At 42.0% G+C, this 15,376-nt stretch overlaps 1 protein-coding gene across 3 annotated transcripts in view; it reads right to left on the bottom strand.

Annotated features, from left to right (window-relative positions):
- Positions 1–15,376, bottom strand: part of cacna2d2a (calcium channel, voltage-dependent, alpha 2/delta subunit 2a) — a 153,650-nt gene that overhangs the window by 63,452 nt on the left and 74,822 nt on the right. For all 3 annotated transcript variants that reach the window (XM_086199340.1, XM_086199341.1, XM_086199343.1), the window contains exon 4: positions 11,284–11,343. In XM_086199340.1, coding sequence (XP_086055466.1) covers positions 11,284–11,343 — 60 coding nt within the window. The remainder of the gene's footprint in view (positions 1–11,283; positions 11,344–15,376) is intronic.

The raw sequence follows: 15,376 nt of genomic DNA, 5'->3' as shown, positions 1-15,376 counted from the left end.
TCCATTTCCACAGTGTCCTGTATCCCATCTCTGTGTGTCAGAGGGTATGAAGCTCAAGACATTCGGACTAGATAAACACTTGGCGAGCTGGTAAGCCCCCTCCAGTGAGTGGGGAATGCAATCTTCTTGGCTGAGCACACACCACACACACACCCACACACACATAAACTGCTACACACTTAAGATGCATTACAATTTATACATGTTTAGTAAGAAATGACTGACGTGCAATTTCAACTGGAGAAAGTATAATGTAAAGGAAATATATACACAAGGGCGTTCATAAAAGGAGGCACGTCAAAATGAAATATGAAACAGGCGATCAGAAACTGATTTGTTCAGCTCATTTCCTTCAGTTGCCTACACGGCCCAAAGGTTTCCGTAAGTGTGAAAAGGTGAGCTCATGAAGTATGACTTTCAAAAAGTTAAATTAATCATGGACATGTAAGAATTTGTCAGAGATCTGAAAGATCTTTAACTACTTTGATCTGTGAATAAAATATGAAAACTTTGGTCTTTTATGGTGCCATTTTGATTCTGGCTGAGTTAATCCTCTTTTTGCTGTTCAAAGAAATGCAAAAAAAAAAAAAAAGAAAGAAGTAAATTTTAGGCAACAATTTCACTTTTCTTTAAAATGTAGTTTCTTTTCAAACGGATTTAGGTGTTGTTTCAGCTGACTACAGAAGTAGTCTCGGTTGCTTGAGATTAAATAGCTGTTAAATTATATGGTGTTATACCAAGTGTCTATCGTCTATTACTTCAATGGAGAAGAAAAAAAACATTTGGAAAAAAAACCCTCTTATTATAAAGAAATTACAAGTCAACACTCAACAAAACCACAGCAAAAAACACAACCTTTCATCATCACCTCACTATAACAGACACAACACACAAATATCTAAACTTCACGAATTTGCATAATCTGATAATATCATAATACAGGAAAGAGCCAGCGTTACCTAGCAAAGTTTTAGTTTATATTCAGAATTTTCAAAGACATAAAAAAAAACTAGGTGGCACAGTGGTGCAGTGGTCAGCGCTGTCGCCTCACAGCAAGAAGGTTCCAGGTTCCAGTCCCAGCTCCAGCCCAGGATCTTTCTGTGTGAGTCTGCATGTTCTCCCTGTACCTGTGTGGGTTCTCTCTGGTACTCCAGCTTCCTCCCACAGTCCAAAGACATCAAGAGGGGACGAGGCTGATTGATTCTCTAAATTGACCGTAGGTGTGACTGTGAGTGTGAATGGTTGTCTGTCTCTGTATGTTGGCCCTGCGATGGACTGGTGACCTGTCCAGGGGGAACCCCGCTTCTCGCCCGTAGCTGCTGGGATAGGCTCCAGCCCCCCCGCGACCCTTAACAGGAACAAGTGGAAGAAAATGAATGGACGGACGGATAAAAAAATAAAAATGAAAATGTTGCAGACTTTAAGAGATGCAACTGAATAAAGGATGTAATTTTATTTTTTTGCCAAAATAAAAATAGAATGGAATTCTCTGGATGAGTTTCAGAGACACCTTTGAATAATGGCTGGTGTGCTGAGCTCTTTTTGAATAAAGAAAAGATCTCACACTCAAGCTGACCTGACACATTTGTGTTCCAATCTGTCACAATTACAGTCGTGTTGGACAAACGTGCGTTTTGTGATCAACAAACGGTTATCAGTAAATTCTTGAGTTCAAGTGAACATTTACATCACATTTAGAGAAATTTCCTCAGGGCCTTGCTGGGATACCACTGAGAGGAAGAATCTGCAGGAAAATAAACACACAACATGCTAATTCTATGCGTGTTCTTCCCCGCCTTCCTGGATGCTGCAAAACAAGAACAAATGCTCCCAGTTTAGGAGCAGATTTCTCTCACAACTGGAGCTCCAGAGTGTTGCCACAACTAGCAGTGAGTTGGTCTCAGCAGGTTTTGACAGTTCCATGTCTGTATCCTCTTCTGCCATCTGAATAGCAGATCTGTTTGAGCATTTGTATGAATTATGTGTATTGGCTACCAGCCACCACTCAAAGCTGACCTTGCCTCATGAGGCGATTAAACAGCCAAAAGGAATCTTAAGTAAGTAAATATTCAATGCTTTTTATGATGTCACGTAATCTCCTTTTAGAAGGCTCAGAAATGCCGCCTCCTGGACGGTGGTGGTTCTACACTAATAGTTTTGAGCTCTCGTATCTGTGTGACTGTAGGACTGCAAATAAATAATATACATAGTGGAGGTAATAAAAAATGAGCATCTCTGTGTATTAGGTGTTGTATTCTGGAGGGAGCTGCTGTTTTGACTATCACAACACTTTAAGAAAAGAAATATGGACGGGTTGTTTGAGGTGTCTGGTCTCGAAATGTATTTTCCCACTGAAGGTTACCAAAATGCCTCTTCATAATGTCAAGTCAATTAAGAGTCAACCAGCAAACTGGAAATTAAACTGTTGGCCTGGAAGACAGAAAAGGCGAGGTTGAGAGAGCTATTGAGCTACAGTGACACCAGGATAAAGGAGCACAAGACGGAGACCTTGGGCGCAGCTGCTTCTCCCTCTCCCTCTCCGTTTCTCATTGGCATGCTCTGCATCTCCAGGCTTTTCAAGTGATTAGGGAGCTACTGAGACCATGGCGTCCAAGCATAGCTACATGCAGATGTTCATTTGTATGCCAATAAACAAATGTGCCCCCAGATTAAAACTCCAACAGACAGTGCAAATTCAGCAAAGTGAACGACATTCTCTTTGCACATCTCATCAGTGTCTTGCTCCTCTTCAGACGGAGCGCCACACGTCCTCTGGCTGCGTGCTCACTTCAAAGACTCTCACAAAGATGGGCAGCGAATCAAGAGATAGAAGACAAGAGGAAAGAAAGAGGCAGAACAGTTAAGAAAACAAGGAGTCCTGTTGTTTGTGTGTGTGCGTGTGTGTGTGTGTGTGCGTGTGTGTGTGTGTGTGCGTGCGTGTGTGCATGTGCGTGAAATTATCAATGCACAATTAAATAAGCCATTATGGGTGGGCAATCCTCAGTGTTGGTGTTTGCTTCTCTAATTTTAATATCTGCATCTATTTTTTAAGCCAACCTCTTGGATTTTTGACAATTTAAATTCTATATCCTTTCCCTCTATGTACCAGTATATATATGACAATAAAGAAATTGTCCTGTAGCTTTGATGTGAGTTGGAAATAATTGCCTTTTCTTCAACACAAATAATTACTGACTTCTATCATTCTAAACCAGGTCTTATTGATCTTGCATTAGTTGCTCTGTATTTATAATTTCACACTCTTCTTCCATGTCTGCCCAAACCTTGTTACTTTGCAAGGCAGCACGATTGAAGAAGATGATGGATCACGCGAGAATTGCAAGATCACATGAGACTTCAGCACTGATTTGCACCTTGGCAGGGCTTGAACACTATCATCCATGCACTAAATTTTACATACAAGTTTAGCTTTTCCCCCCACTTTTTAATTCTCTTTACAAACATCATGCAGAGAATTTTTATTTTTATATTTCTCCTCTCCCTGTCTATCTCTCTGCTCTGCTGTCTGTTTCTCTCAGAGCCTGACACTTCCCCTTGGTAAAAGCAGTTAAATCAGTCGGTGAATATTCCAATCATGCGATAAGGAAAGAGGGCTTTGTCCTGCTGCACTCTGGGTAATGCTGCTCTCCATTGTTGGCTGACAGGGCTCAATTGAGGAGCAGGTTTTAACACTGATAGCATCTCCACACTGCACGGACACAGGGACAGATAAAAAGCCTATCCAACATGACACACGCATGCCAACACCTCCCAAACAAGCCCCCCAATCTGATCATCAGAGGAAAGGCAGGAAAGAGGTGCTGTACCACCAAATAAAGACAAATAAGATAAACAGGCCGTCGCAGTACTAACACTATCATTGCAATCCAGAGAGATTTTGATAAAGCAAATGTAATTATCCCCGTTCATCATTTTTATGGCATCCGTAGCCATGGTGACAAATCATAAACAAACCTTGCCTGTCCGTCCAATCAAACTGCAGCTTATAGTACAACACTGAAGCTCCTCTTATCTGAACAAAATGTTTCCAGGTTCCATTTTCTTGAAAGGTTGAATACAGCATTTCTTTTCAATCGCATTTTCAGCCATTTTACCAGTGCTAGTCTATAGAATCCTGAGAAGTCACCACCCCCTCTTTACATGGCTGCCTCGGAGTGGCCAATCAACAATCAGCATCGGCAAAAGAAAACCTGTTATTTTCGACCCCGTAATCATTTCCATCAGATGCCTTGCTGTCCCTCACATTCAAATGACAAATGGAAACCTGCTTTAATATATCTGCAGACAAGCACCAAGGACAGCAGCAGGGACAACACACAGCAGGAGCTAATGCTACTCCTCGGCCACAGCAGTCTGTTACCACATGTTTACTGCATGTCTTCCCACAGACTATCACGTTTGTTGAGAAAACTTCGAAGGAGTTTAACAAAATTTTTTTTTAAAAAAGGATGCCAGCCGTCTTCCTGCAAGAGTCGGGGTACACCCTTGAGTACACCCTTGACAGGTCGCCAGACCATCGCAGGGCTCACATATAGAGATGGACATCCACACCAGAAGGCAATTTAGTGAGCGACATCTTAAAACTCCCCCCCTTAAGCCTCAGCCAGCTGCCGGATTCAAACCGACAGCCTACTTGCTGTGAGGCGGCAGTGCTAAGAAAGTAAGATAAAGAGACTCATATCAACTTACCTTTATCACTTAAAGACAAGTTAAGGTATTTTCAAAGTATTCTATATGGAGCAGATTTATCAAGGTGCTAAGAATGTGCTTGTGAGTGTACCATTTTAATATTTCCAGGAAAAAAATTGTCCTCATTCACATCCACGCCATGAAGGCTTGTTTCATACTGTACAACATTTACACTTTCGGTACAGCAAGAATACTCTTACAGTTTCTACATGTATACAGGAGGTGTAGATGTAAACCACAGATACTTAAGTATTAATAGGAGAAGTTCATCGTCAATGAGGACATCAACAGAAAGCGCACTTCACATTCTCTTTAGATTAGATAAATATTCTTATGGTCATTGAGGGATTCTTTCAACGCTTGACAGTTTGTCAATTTGTGGATGAAACTCCACTGTGCTTGACACCAGTAAATCTGCCTCATGATGGCGCTCCAGCAGGAGGACCAAGACGCAGCAGGTTTATCCTTTGAAACAACATTTCACGGGTGTTGGTCATGTGTTAAAATGGGAAAATCAAGTTCTGCAGGATGGCTATCTGGATTTTACTGACTATTGATTCTCACCTCCTGTGAGGCAGGAGGATCGATCAGTGGGATTTAGACATGGGGACGGCTCCTCACTGACACACCAAAACCCCCTCTGAAGTCTTACCAACATGCCTTAACTTTCATTTTTCTCTGTCTACAGTATCTTGATGTGCTTACTCCACAATGAATCATCTTTGACTACGCCGAAGTGCCCCTAGAATAGCACCAGTTTTTAAAACATCCGCCTTCAATCAGAAGAGAGACATTTGGGATAAGATGCGAAAAGGCCACAGAAGGGGAGGAAGAGAGAAAAGAGTCAAAGCAGGGGACATAAAAAAAAAACAGTAGGGGAACATTTCTACCTTGGAGAGCACCACTTAAACAAATGACAGCGAACTGCAATCAAGATGGTGAAATTACCATAAAGCTGGATCACCAGAGCAACCAAAAGCTTGATCAAAGCTAAAAGTAGAGTAGCAGATGATAGAATATGAAGACGGGAGGGCAGGCAGGCTCAGAGGCTTCACAACAGGAATCTTTATTGATTGATCAGGTGCAGTTTTATTCGCACACATGCATGAGCGCGCGCGCACACACACACACACAAACACAAACACACTCCCAACTGCATTTATTTTATTGGTGTGTACATTAGAATTATAGATGCAGCTCAGTCCGGCTTCTGCTACTGAGGCACCAGCACCATCCACCCCAAACACATTTCTTTCCCTTCCCTTCCAGTGGCGAGCAGATGGAAGTCCGTTCATTGGCTCGGGATTTGGTGATAACACTGTTTATGGGTTCCATTAAATGCTCATCAGGCTGCGAGCACTGTCTCAGCACGCAGCCATAAGGAAGTGAAAAAAGAAAGGGAAAAAAAAACTCACAATGAAAATAGAGTTCTGGCTGCAGCAGTCCTGCCACAAGATGGTTGGGAAAATCAATTTAAGTCTTTTTTTTTTCTCTCTTTTCTTCCAAGCCTTGCTGTATAAGGTCTCAATCTAACTTCCCATGAGGCACTGCTGTGTATCCCAGAAAATGTAGTACAGGAAAGAAAGTACTCATCACTTGAAGTTAAAACAGCACTTACCTTCTAATTATTGCGGCCATCTATTGGTTTGGTGGGGTGAAGATTGAAATGTTACAAATCAGGCTGCAGTACAAACATTCGCTAACAAATATTAAAACGCACGGACGTATTTTAGCAAATGGCATCACTGCAGCCTGTGTTATTTAATTAGGTAGATGAACACAGCCGTTTGTGCATTTGTAAAGGACAAGAAATAGAACACAGAATTAAAATTGCGAGCAGCGAGAGACCAAACTAAAGTACATGGAGATGTCCCTTCAATTCTGTCTACTTTATCACATTTGAGTCTGTCCACGGCAGCCTTCATAAGACTAATGTATTCTGTGGCTAATGGAGCTGGTAGCTTGGAGGGCTGGGCTGAGAGTCGCCAAAATGATTCTCACTCATTTCCTCTGAAGGGCCAATTATCTCAAATAGAGGCATTATGAAAGGTCAAGTGAACAAACCCTTGCAACTCTTGCCCCTCACATTTCAGGTCATGTTACATTTCTCAGGAACCCACTGTGTCTTTAAGGCTGATGATAGTTACAGTAAAGGCTTTGATGGAAGGAACCCAAAAGTTTATACACGGCTTGCATATCTGGAAAGGTATCACAAAGAGGAAAATACACGTGTGGAGAGCAAGGACGAGGTCGCATGGGTACTACTGTGTTATGTATGAGTGTGGGTGGCTGAGTGGCGATGAGGAGAGAAAGAGACAAGGAGAGAGAGGAAAAAGAAGAAGGGAAAGAGAAGGAGAGATTGTGTTGTCCTATGATGAAAGGCTTGATTGATTAGAGAGTGATGATTGCAGTAAATGGCCTGGAAGATGGCTCCATCTCTGTTTCCCGTTTTCTCTGTCTCTTATACCTCCTTCCCTCACTCACTTGCTTTCTCCCTCACACCTCTCTCTCCCTTCGTGCTTCTCTTTGTCAACCCACCCCCCCTTCTTCCCTGGTTTCATCACGGCAACCCATCACCGGAGTGCCTCTCTCTCTCTACCATAATGGCACAGCTATTAGCACTAATGCATTTCAAACGTACAGCAGCTGCCACATCACAATCTGATGGAAAGTACACGTCTTTCTACAAACTCCACAATCTCTGTCCTTTCTTTTATCCAGTGTTGTCTTCTCTCTATCTCCCTGCGCATAGCACTTTGTGTCAACCCTCCTTCAGCTGTGACGGTGGTCGTCATCTGGATAGGAGATTGGTGGTTAAGCAACAAACTTGAGATAATGCAGTTTGTAATATATTGTACATCATGTCATTTGTCCAAAGGTGTCGTCCACTAAAGCGAATTTTACAAGAGATGGGAATCATACCTTTTTTGTCCGGTTTCACATGTAAGTGGCAATTATCAAGAAAAAAAAAAGCAAAAGAAAAAAGGCCTATGCGTGTTGTAGGTAAACGTCAATCACTCACATCCGAGAATCAACAAGGTCCAAGCATGTCCATACTGTTGACACAGCAACAAAAGAGCAGAATTGACAGGGGAGTCGTAAAGACTGAGTAGGGAGATCAGGGTATTTCATGGTGGGGGAAGACAGACGTGTGGAAGTAGTATAAATACACAACACAGAGCGTAAATACCAGATGGAACTAATAACAACAAGGGAGTAACAAAATTACTTGACTTCCAGTCAGGGTTTTTCAGAATAAAGCTCAAGAAGCTGAGACTGACTGAACCATAATAATACTAACATTACGACTAAAGCATTGCTGCCTTAATTTTAAAGGCAAGATCGCTGCACTTGAAGTGATCTTGCTTCTGGTCCAGGGACATGCCAAACAAGGCAGCTACTCGAATTGCCACTACCTCTAGTTTGTTTGTCTTCATTTATTTTTTGAACATTTTGAAAATCTGTCAGTCGGTCAACACACTGTCACATCCCTAAATTTCACATTTTTTAAATCAATAGCAGTTTTTTTTTTATGGTGACTTTTACACTGGCGTATCTTATTTCCTTGTAGGTACGTACAGTTTGGTTGACAGATGTGTTGAAAGGTGAGATCATTAAACCTGTCCTCTGTAGGATCAACAGCTCTGTGTAAATATAGGGAATTGTATGGTCATGGTAAAGGAAATTACACATTGGTAAACCCAAATATTTGGTTTTATATGACATGATTGGTTAACAATGTGGCCTCGGTGTGGAAATAATCTATCCTTCCGGTTCAAAACTTTAGCAAAAGCATTCACGAACTGTACGATCCAGAGCGAGGAGCTGAGACTCTTTTTCATCTGTCGTCCCCTGGCCAGCAGGTCAGAGTCACCTTAGGCTGAATATGCAGAGTGTAGCTTAGCCACCTCTATGTGTCTCAGCAGCGATGTGTTACAATTAGTCAGACCAATAAAGAAAAAAGTCAAAAATCCTTTACAGCCACGTCTTTTTTTTTTTAAATCACATAAAAGCTAGGCCTAATTGTGATTCATACACTGTAAGATGAAGCGTAATATTTTGGGAGTATCTTAATTAGTTTGTCAAAATGCTTCATATCACCGAGCCTTTTGTCCTTCATGAAGGAAGAGCACGGTCTAGTAAAAGAAAAAAAATACATTTAGAACACTCAGTGAAAATTGGCATACACACATTCGGCGAGTGGTCAAAGCTGAGAGATCAAGAATTGTTTCTGCAAAAGAAATGACATGCGAGTGCCATCCAGGGAGATTTCACACTTCTCTGCTCTCTGGCTGCCAATTTCCTTTTTAACAAATTATTAAAAAAAAAAATGTTTTGATATTTGGCTATAAAGTTGCTGGTTCTCTCTCGTCCCTCTGAGAATTGCAAAGCAGTACTGAATTGACTGTGTCCCCATGGGATGTTTCTGTTGCCAACACAATAGTCAAGTGCCACAGAGGGATGGGCACCTGACCTTGAGAAATCAGCGGCAATCCAACACTTTAATGTCTATTTCACACACCATTTCATTCCAATGGATTTAAAACCCCGAACGACCATCACAACAGTTGTTACGATCAACACTTTGACATCCATAATGTCCAGCAGTTGGGATGGTCAGAAAAGTGGCTCTGCAGTCAGAGCAGGAGAAAGCATAAATGAGTGTGTGAGGGAAATAGAGAGATAGAAAAAGTGCGAAGGCTTCCATTGCTGCAGTAACAGCTGCGAAGGCAGCCGCTATGAGGAACAGGCCTGTCGTTGAGTTTCTATGATGTCACCAATTTGGTGAGGTGAGCAGATGGCTGGGCCAGGTACCGAACCTGCCATTAATAAACACAGACAAATAAAATATCCACTCGCCGACAGACACAAACAACCACATTATGCTTTTTATTCCCAATCCAGACTGGAGCACACACACACACACACACACGAGCACACTCAGAAATTCTATCAAAACGCACTGTCTCTCATGCATAAACACCTTTTCTCTTCATTTGACAGGCTGCTCCACCCGCTAGTTTAAGATGCAACGCATTTCTCCTAATATGCCCAAAGAGCATGCAGCCCTAATCTAATTAGAGTGTCAGTCAGCAGAGTGTTCACCCAAAGAGAAATTAGGAAAGCACAAAATCTACAAACAGGAAAAAACATCTTGCAAGGATGTGGCATATCTGCCTCTCTCTCTCTCTCTCTCTCACACACACACACACACACACACACACACCTCTTTGTGAGATTTTTTAAAATGGTTTCACACTCACCCCTGCTGAGATTCATTACCTGGCCTAATTATAAAGGCAAATGAAATCAGCTCCAATACATTATTAATAGAGGAACGCCATTAGGATTCATTTGCAGTATTGCAACAATATGATATGTTCCAACTGTTTTCATGCCTGATTTAAGACACATGCAGATAAGAAAATGTATGTGCATGTGATGAGAAGGAGGGGTTGAGGATGGTGAGTGGACAGAAAGAAGAGGGAGATGGAAAGACATCTACAAGGAAAGACCAAAGACAGAGGGAGAGAGGGTTTTTGGAGAGTGGATTAGAGACTGCTGGCTTTTCCACTTGAGGAGCTATTGATGCCATATTGGATGCAGCTACTTATGAACAGGTGTGCTGTGTGTGTGGTCACTGTGACCCAGGCTCCACTTCCTGCTTGGCTACACTTCCGATTGAGGTGCATTGGAGCTGGGCAGGGAGAAGCAGGCATCAACCCCCATCAGGCTAAAGACGAAGGGACAGCCAGCTCCATCCCTCAGACCAGCACGGAGGGAGGGAGGGAAGGGTGCCCGGCCCTAAGACTACAGCTTCAGAGTGTAAGCAACCATGAATAAAAATGGACTTTGCAGGGAAGTAGGGCTCATAATTATTCGTTTTAAATCAGTTAAAGCTTTTCTCAAATATCCCCCTGGAGGCATGGGGTTAAAAATCCATTTGTGGGAAGTGTACCATGACAGTGAGCTCGTCTCCCTGGAGACAGAGGATATGACAGTAGGGAATGTGCATGTGTATCAGACGAGTAAGGCTACGTATTTGTGTGTGCGCGCGCATCAGTATGCATGCATGTTGGTGGGGTATTTGAGTGTTAGCAAATTTGAGAATCAGTGGAGCATGTGGGCTCACAAACAGACACAGACAAATACAGAGTAATACCATTTCTTCATTTTTAGATTTCAAAAGAGGATCTCTAGTGTTTTAAAGGTCAGCTGCAAGAGAATGCAATGTTCAACTCGCTGTGGCCTGCGAAACTAAACAGGCACCAAGCACTTAAATAATGCTACAGACCAAGAAAATAACCACCTCAGGAGTAAGCCAATATTGTGATCTCTACACATGTAGGACTGTGTGCATTATCGTTTTTCCGCTTCTCTGTGATGCTGATCACATTGTCATTAAATAGTTACCGGTAAAAAAGCACAAAGCAGATACATTAAGAGGAAAATAAGGAAAGAGATGGGAATAGGCCGCTAATGGAAAGATAAACCAATTGCCTTGAGAGGAAACAGAAAAGAAGAAAGAACCCGTCTTGGGAAGAAAGGAGAAGAGCGGGTGTCCTACTTTACCGTCACACCATCCTGCCATTCATGGTCCTTCTGAAGGAACTCCGCTTCCCTGGCCAGTTTCTATAAGAAAACACAAAATCGGCAATGTGAGTGTCAGAGGTCAACAGGACATTGATTTTTATGTGTGTGAGTGTCTGTGTGTGTAACTATGTACTGTATGTGTGTGTGAGAGAGAGACAGAAAGCATGTGAGAGAGAGAGACAGAGAGAGAGAGAGAGAGAGAGAGAGAGAGAAAGCATGAGAGAGGGGGGGGGTGGTGACCTTGTTCCCTATAAAAGTCAGCACTGCGGTAAATTAACTGGATAATTCAGGAGATTAGGTAGCACCAAAACCCAACAATGTAGTCCTTCTCAAAGCATCAAATCATCAAGCGTTAAGAACATGGTTTAAATACCAGTCAGCCCCATAAATCTTCATTTTTTTCGGGTATTAAAAAAAAACAACTGTGGACCCACTGATCAATAAACAGAAAGTTGCCTGCGAACGCAAGGGCAATTATTTGACAAACCCCGTCCATTTGCCAGAGAATAAAATATCTCACAGGAAAAATTCACAGAGGCATGTAAAAGACGTTACAGATTTTTTTAGAATCAATTTATTGACTAAGAAGCGCTCCGAGATACCGTCCAGATGAAAGAGGACAGACGGAGGATACAAGACGACAGAATATCAATATACTACTGTCAAAATCTGTCCTGAAATTTTCTTCGCAACAAGCAAAATTCCAGTTTGGGGTTTAGAACTATCATTATTAGCTATATCCTGCCAAAGACCAAGAATATTTTTCACCAAATTTCATCAAAACACATCCATTAGTTTCTGAGCTAATGATAACACAGACACAAACACGTGAGTGATTAGACTGCCTCCTTGGTGGAGGTCAATATGGATGCTATAGAGAGTTAGCAACCAAAAATGATTGAAAACAACAGCAATAAGCTTAGATCATATTCAGAATAGCTATAAAGTTTCAGAGGATACAGTGAACAGTTGTCTGTGTAGGTTCTCATTCATCCAGGTCATCGTAGATCGAAGCGAAGTAAAATCTGGTCAACTGGACGTAAGTTTATCTTGAAGACGTTTCACCTCTCATCCGAGAGGCTTCTTCAGTTCTAGTGAAGAGTGTGGAAACTCCAGCTTATAAACCTATGTGGGAGTGGTCAGTGCTATTGTGGTGGAAACGACCCTCCCAAGACTCACCTGGCCTCCCCAAACGACAGCAGCCGTTCCACACAAGACCCATGTGGAACGGCTGCTGCCAGCACAGCCCATTAGCATCTGAGTGGTCGGTGAAACTCCCTAACGACCACCCCTGAAACTCCCTGACACCGCACAACGACTGTCGTTTGGGGAGGCCAGGTGAGTCTCGGGAGGGTCGTTTCCACCACAATAGCACTGACCACTCCCACATAGGTTTATAAGCTGGAGTTTCCACACTCTTCACTAGAACTGAAGAAGCCTCTCGGATGAGAGGTGAAACGTCTTCAAGATAAACTTACGTCCAGTTGACCAGATTTTACTTCGCTTCGATCAGTGAACAGTTACTTTTGTAAGTGACACTACTGATACACACATTATGCCAATGTTAATAGATGAGAACATAATTACCCAGAAAAGCAATATTACAGACTGTGAATAACTCAAGGCAACTAAAGAGACTACATTCAGATGAGTGTCAATCATAAATAAACTATACTGTACGGGTATGGTATACGCGTGTGCATGTGGGTGTGCACGTGAACGTTTGGATACAGAAGTTCTGTCTCTCCACAATCCAATCAGAAATGTTCATTTGTTGTTTTCGGCTACAGATCTTATTTACAAGGTGTGTGAATCTGATGCAATAACAATGCTTTTCAGAAGTCGTCTGAAGTGGCATTCTGAGGTAATATGTTCTGTTTCAGTAATTTTGCATTCTTGCAACATACAATGTACAAGCATTCAACACATTTACTGGAAGTCTAGCATCAACTGTGATGTAGTTTATCTGAGAAGGAGCTATGGATGCAGGAATAGAATGTCCTCCGAGAGGGGAAAATGGTGAAGTCTTACAGTCTTCCTGCCTCCCCTTCTCAGTATCTAGACCCAGGCCTCCAGGGGGCCTATTGTTCCCGTCCAAGAGTGGTCTGATCAACCGTAAAGTCCCTAGGCTCAAAAATTACTAACCCTATTTAGACTCGTGCTAAGAGCTCAGTCATTTGTGGTGCCACACTGAAGGCACCAGTCGTCTACACCACAAGAGGCTTTTTATCGACCAAAAACACACGCAAAATAAACTCTCATTATAGTAAAAGCTGTCTTATTTCTATCAACAGCCCTGACTACTCCATCTCTGAAGTCCCTCACATTCACAACTGCTCAACATCTTCATACAGCACACACACACGCACACACACGCGCACACACACACACACACACACAGTGTATATGGGCAACATTTCCTACATCTTGAGATGGTGTATAAGGATGTCAGTGGAACACAAAGGCTCTGAGTGTGTACATGTGGAATTGAAAATGTATGCATTTCACTTCCTCTATATTCTAACGCTTCTGCATTGTGCTTTAACTCATCAGAACAAAGCTTAAGTATGGATACAATTACATCAATTTCCTAATGAGACAAAAGGCAAGTGAAACAATGAAATAAAGATCTAATTAGTTCATTCAAATGATTACCAAAGAGTCTATTAGACGAGACATTAATTGTGAGGCTGTTTGTTGAAGAGGGTCAGTCTTGCTAAAGGGCAGAACGACATAAGCAGTCTCCTGGGTTTTTTTTTTCCAATTAGGAATGAATACAGAAGCTGTACCAAAAAAAAAGACTCTGTACATTGCCAATTTTTATATGAACTTAAAAATTTAAAGCACGTTTGACACACGAGCGCACGATTTCAGTCTTTCTCCCAAACACTGCAAACAAAGAAGTAAAACAATGTGAAAAGTTACTTTTGGGGATAAGACGATGACGATGTCCCACAGTGTTGCATTTGCAGAATAGCAGCTATCTTCCTCATCTCAAGTAGGTCCCCTTTTTTTCTTTTTCTCAGCAGTGAAAGCAACCTTATGTAGCTTTGTGGTGCAGCCGTGACCCTTACTGACAACAAGAGGCAACTACCGAGCACTGGAGCATTCTAGTTTTTCAATTTGCGAATGCAATGCAATCTGGGCAGAATTACCGCACGACTAAAAACATGATTTAAACAACTGATTCTGACAACAACGAAATGTAAAAAAAACTTTTACATCCACTGTGACTCCTCCATGCTTCTGACTGATCTCATCACTGTGACCATCCATCTGTAATTGTTTCAATGCTAACTGCTAGCATTAGACTAAGGTACTAGCAGCCTGTCGCATTTCTCCCCAATTTCAGGCTGATCGGAATAGATTACCAACCCAAATAAACCTGTAAGAGGTTTACAAACATAATCTCAATGCTCTCGACTAGATCGGAGTCTCCCTGATCCCTAATAAATCCTCTGGTGCAAAAGGAACAGTGATGGAATATTGAGAAGAAACCTGCAATAACCAATGGGAGCTGAACCAAACTGAGGTTTCTTTAATGAAATGAAGCAACAAATACAAGCCGCAGCACACAAATGTAAACAAAGCACACAAAGTTGTGTTGATGCATGATGTATATGACAGACCGCCATGCTTTAACCTGTGCACGCAGCATCTGTTCACACCTTCTGCTTTTATGGTGCAGTCAGGCCTTTAAGCAAAATATTTATTTTTTTATGGTTGTGGGTTTCGATTGTCACTTGGAATCCAAATTCAATCCCGACTCTAAATGTCCTCCATCTTGACGACCGAACAGTCAAAAAAAAAAAAAAAAACTGTTTGAATCTGTCGTTATGTCTGTGGTCACCCGGACATTAAAATCCCCGAGTGTGCACCTGACAAGTCAATGTTCCATTGAAATAATGTTAAAACTGTATGTTTTGGCTAAAATGCTGCATTATATTCCTTTAGTCAGTAACAATCTCTTCTTTAGAAAAATCATTTGTTTGCTTGCGCATCTTTTTTTCCCCCTGCCTGTCCCTCAGTATTTGCCAGCCTTTTTCTGGGACCCTATCTCTTCCCTAGCAGG

The sequence above is a fragment of the Aulostomus chinensis genome, chromosome 3 (assembly GCF_037954235.1).
Source record: "Aulostomus chinensis isolate RoL2024-O1b breed Wild chromosome 3, RoL_Achi_v1.0, whole genome shotgun sequence".
Lineage (NCBI taxonomy): Eukaryota > Metazoa > Chordata > Actinopteri > Syngnathiformes > Aulostomidae > Aulostomus > Aulostomus chinensis.
Note: the sequence above shows the minus strand (reverse complement) of the source record. Positions and strands in the feature narration are given on the sequence as shown.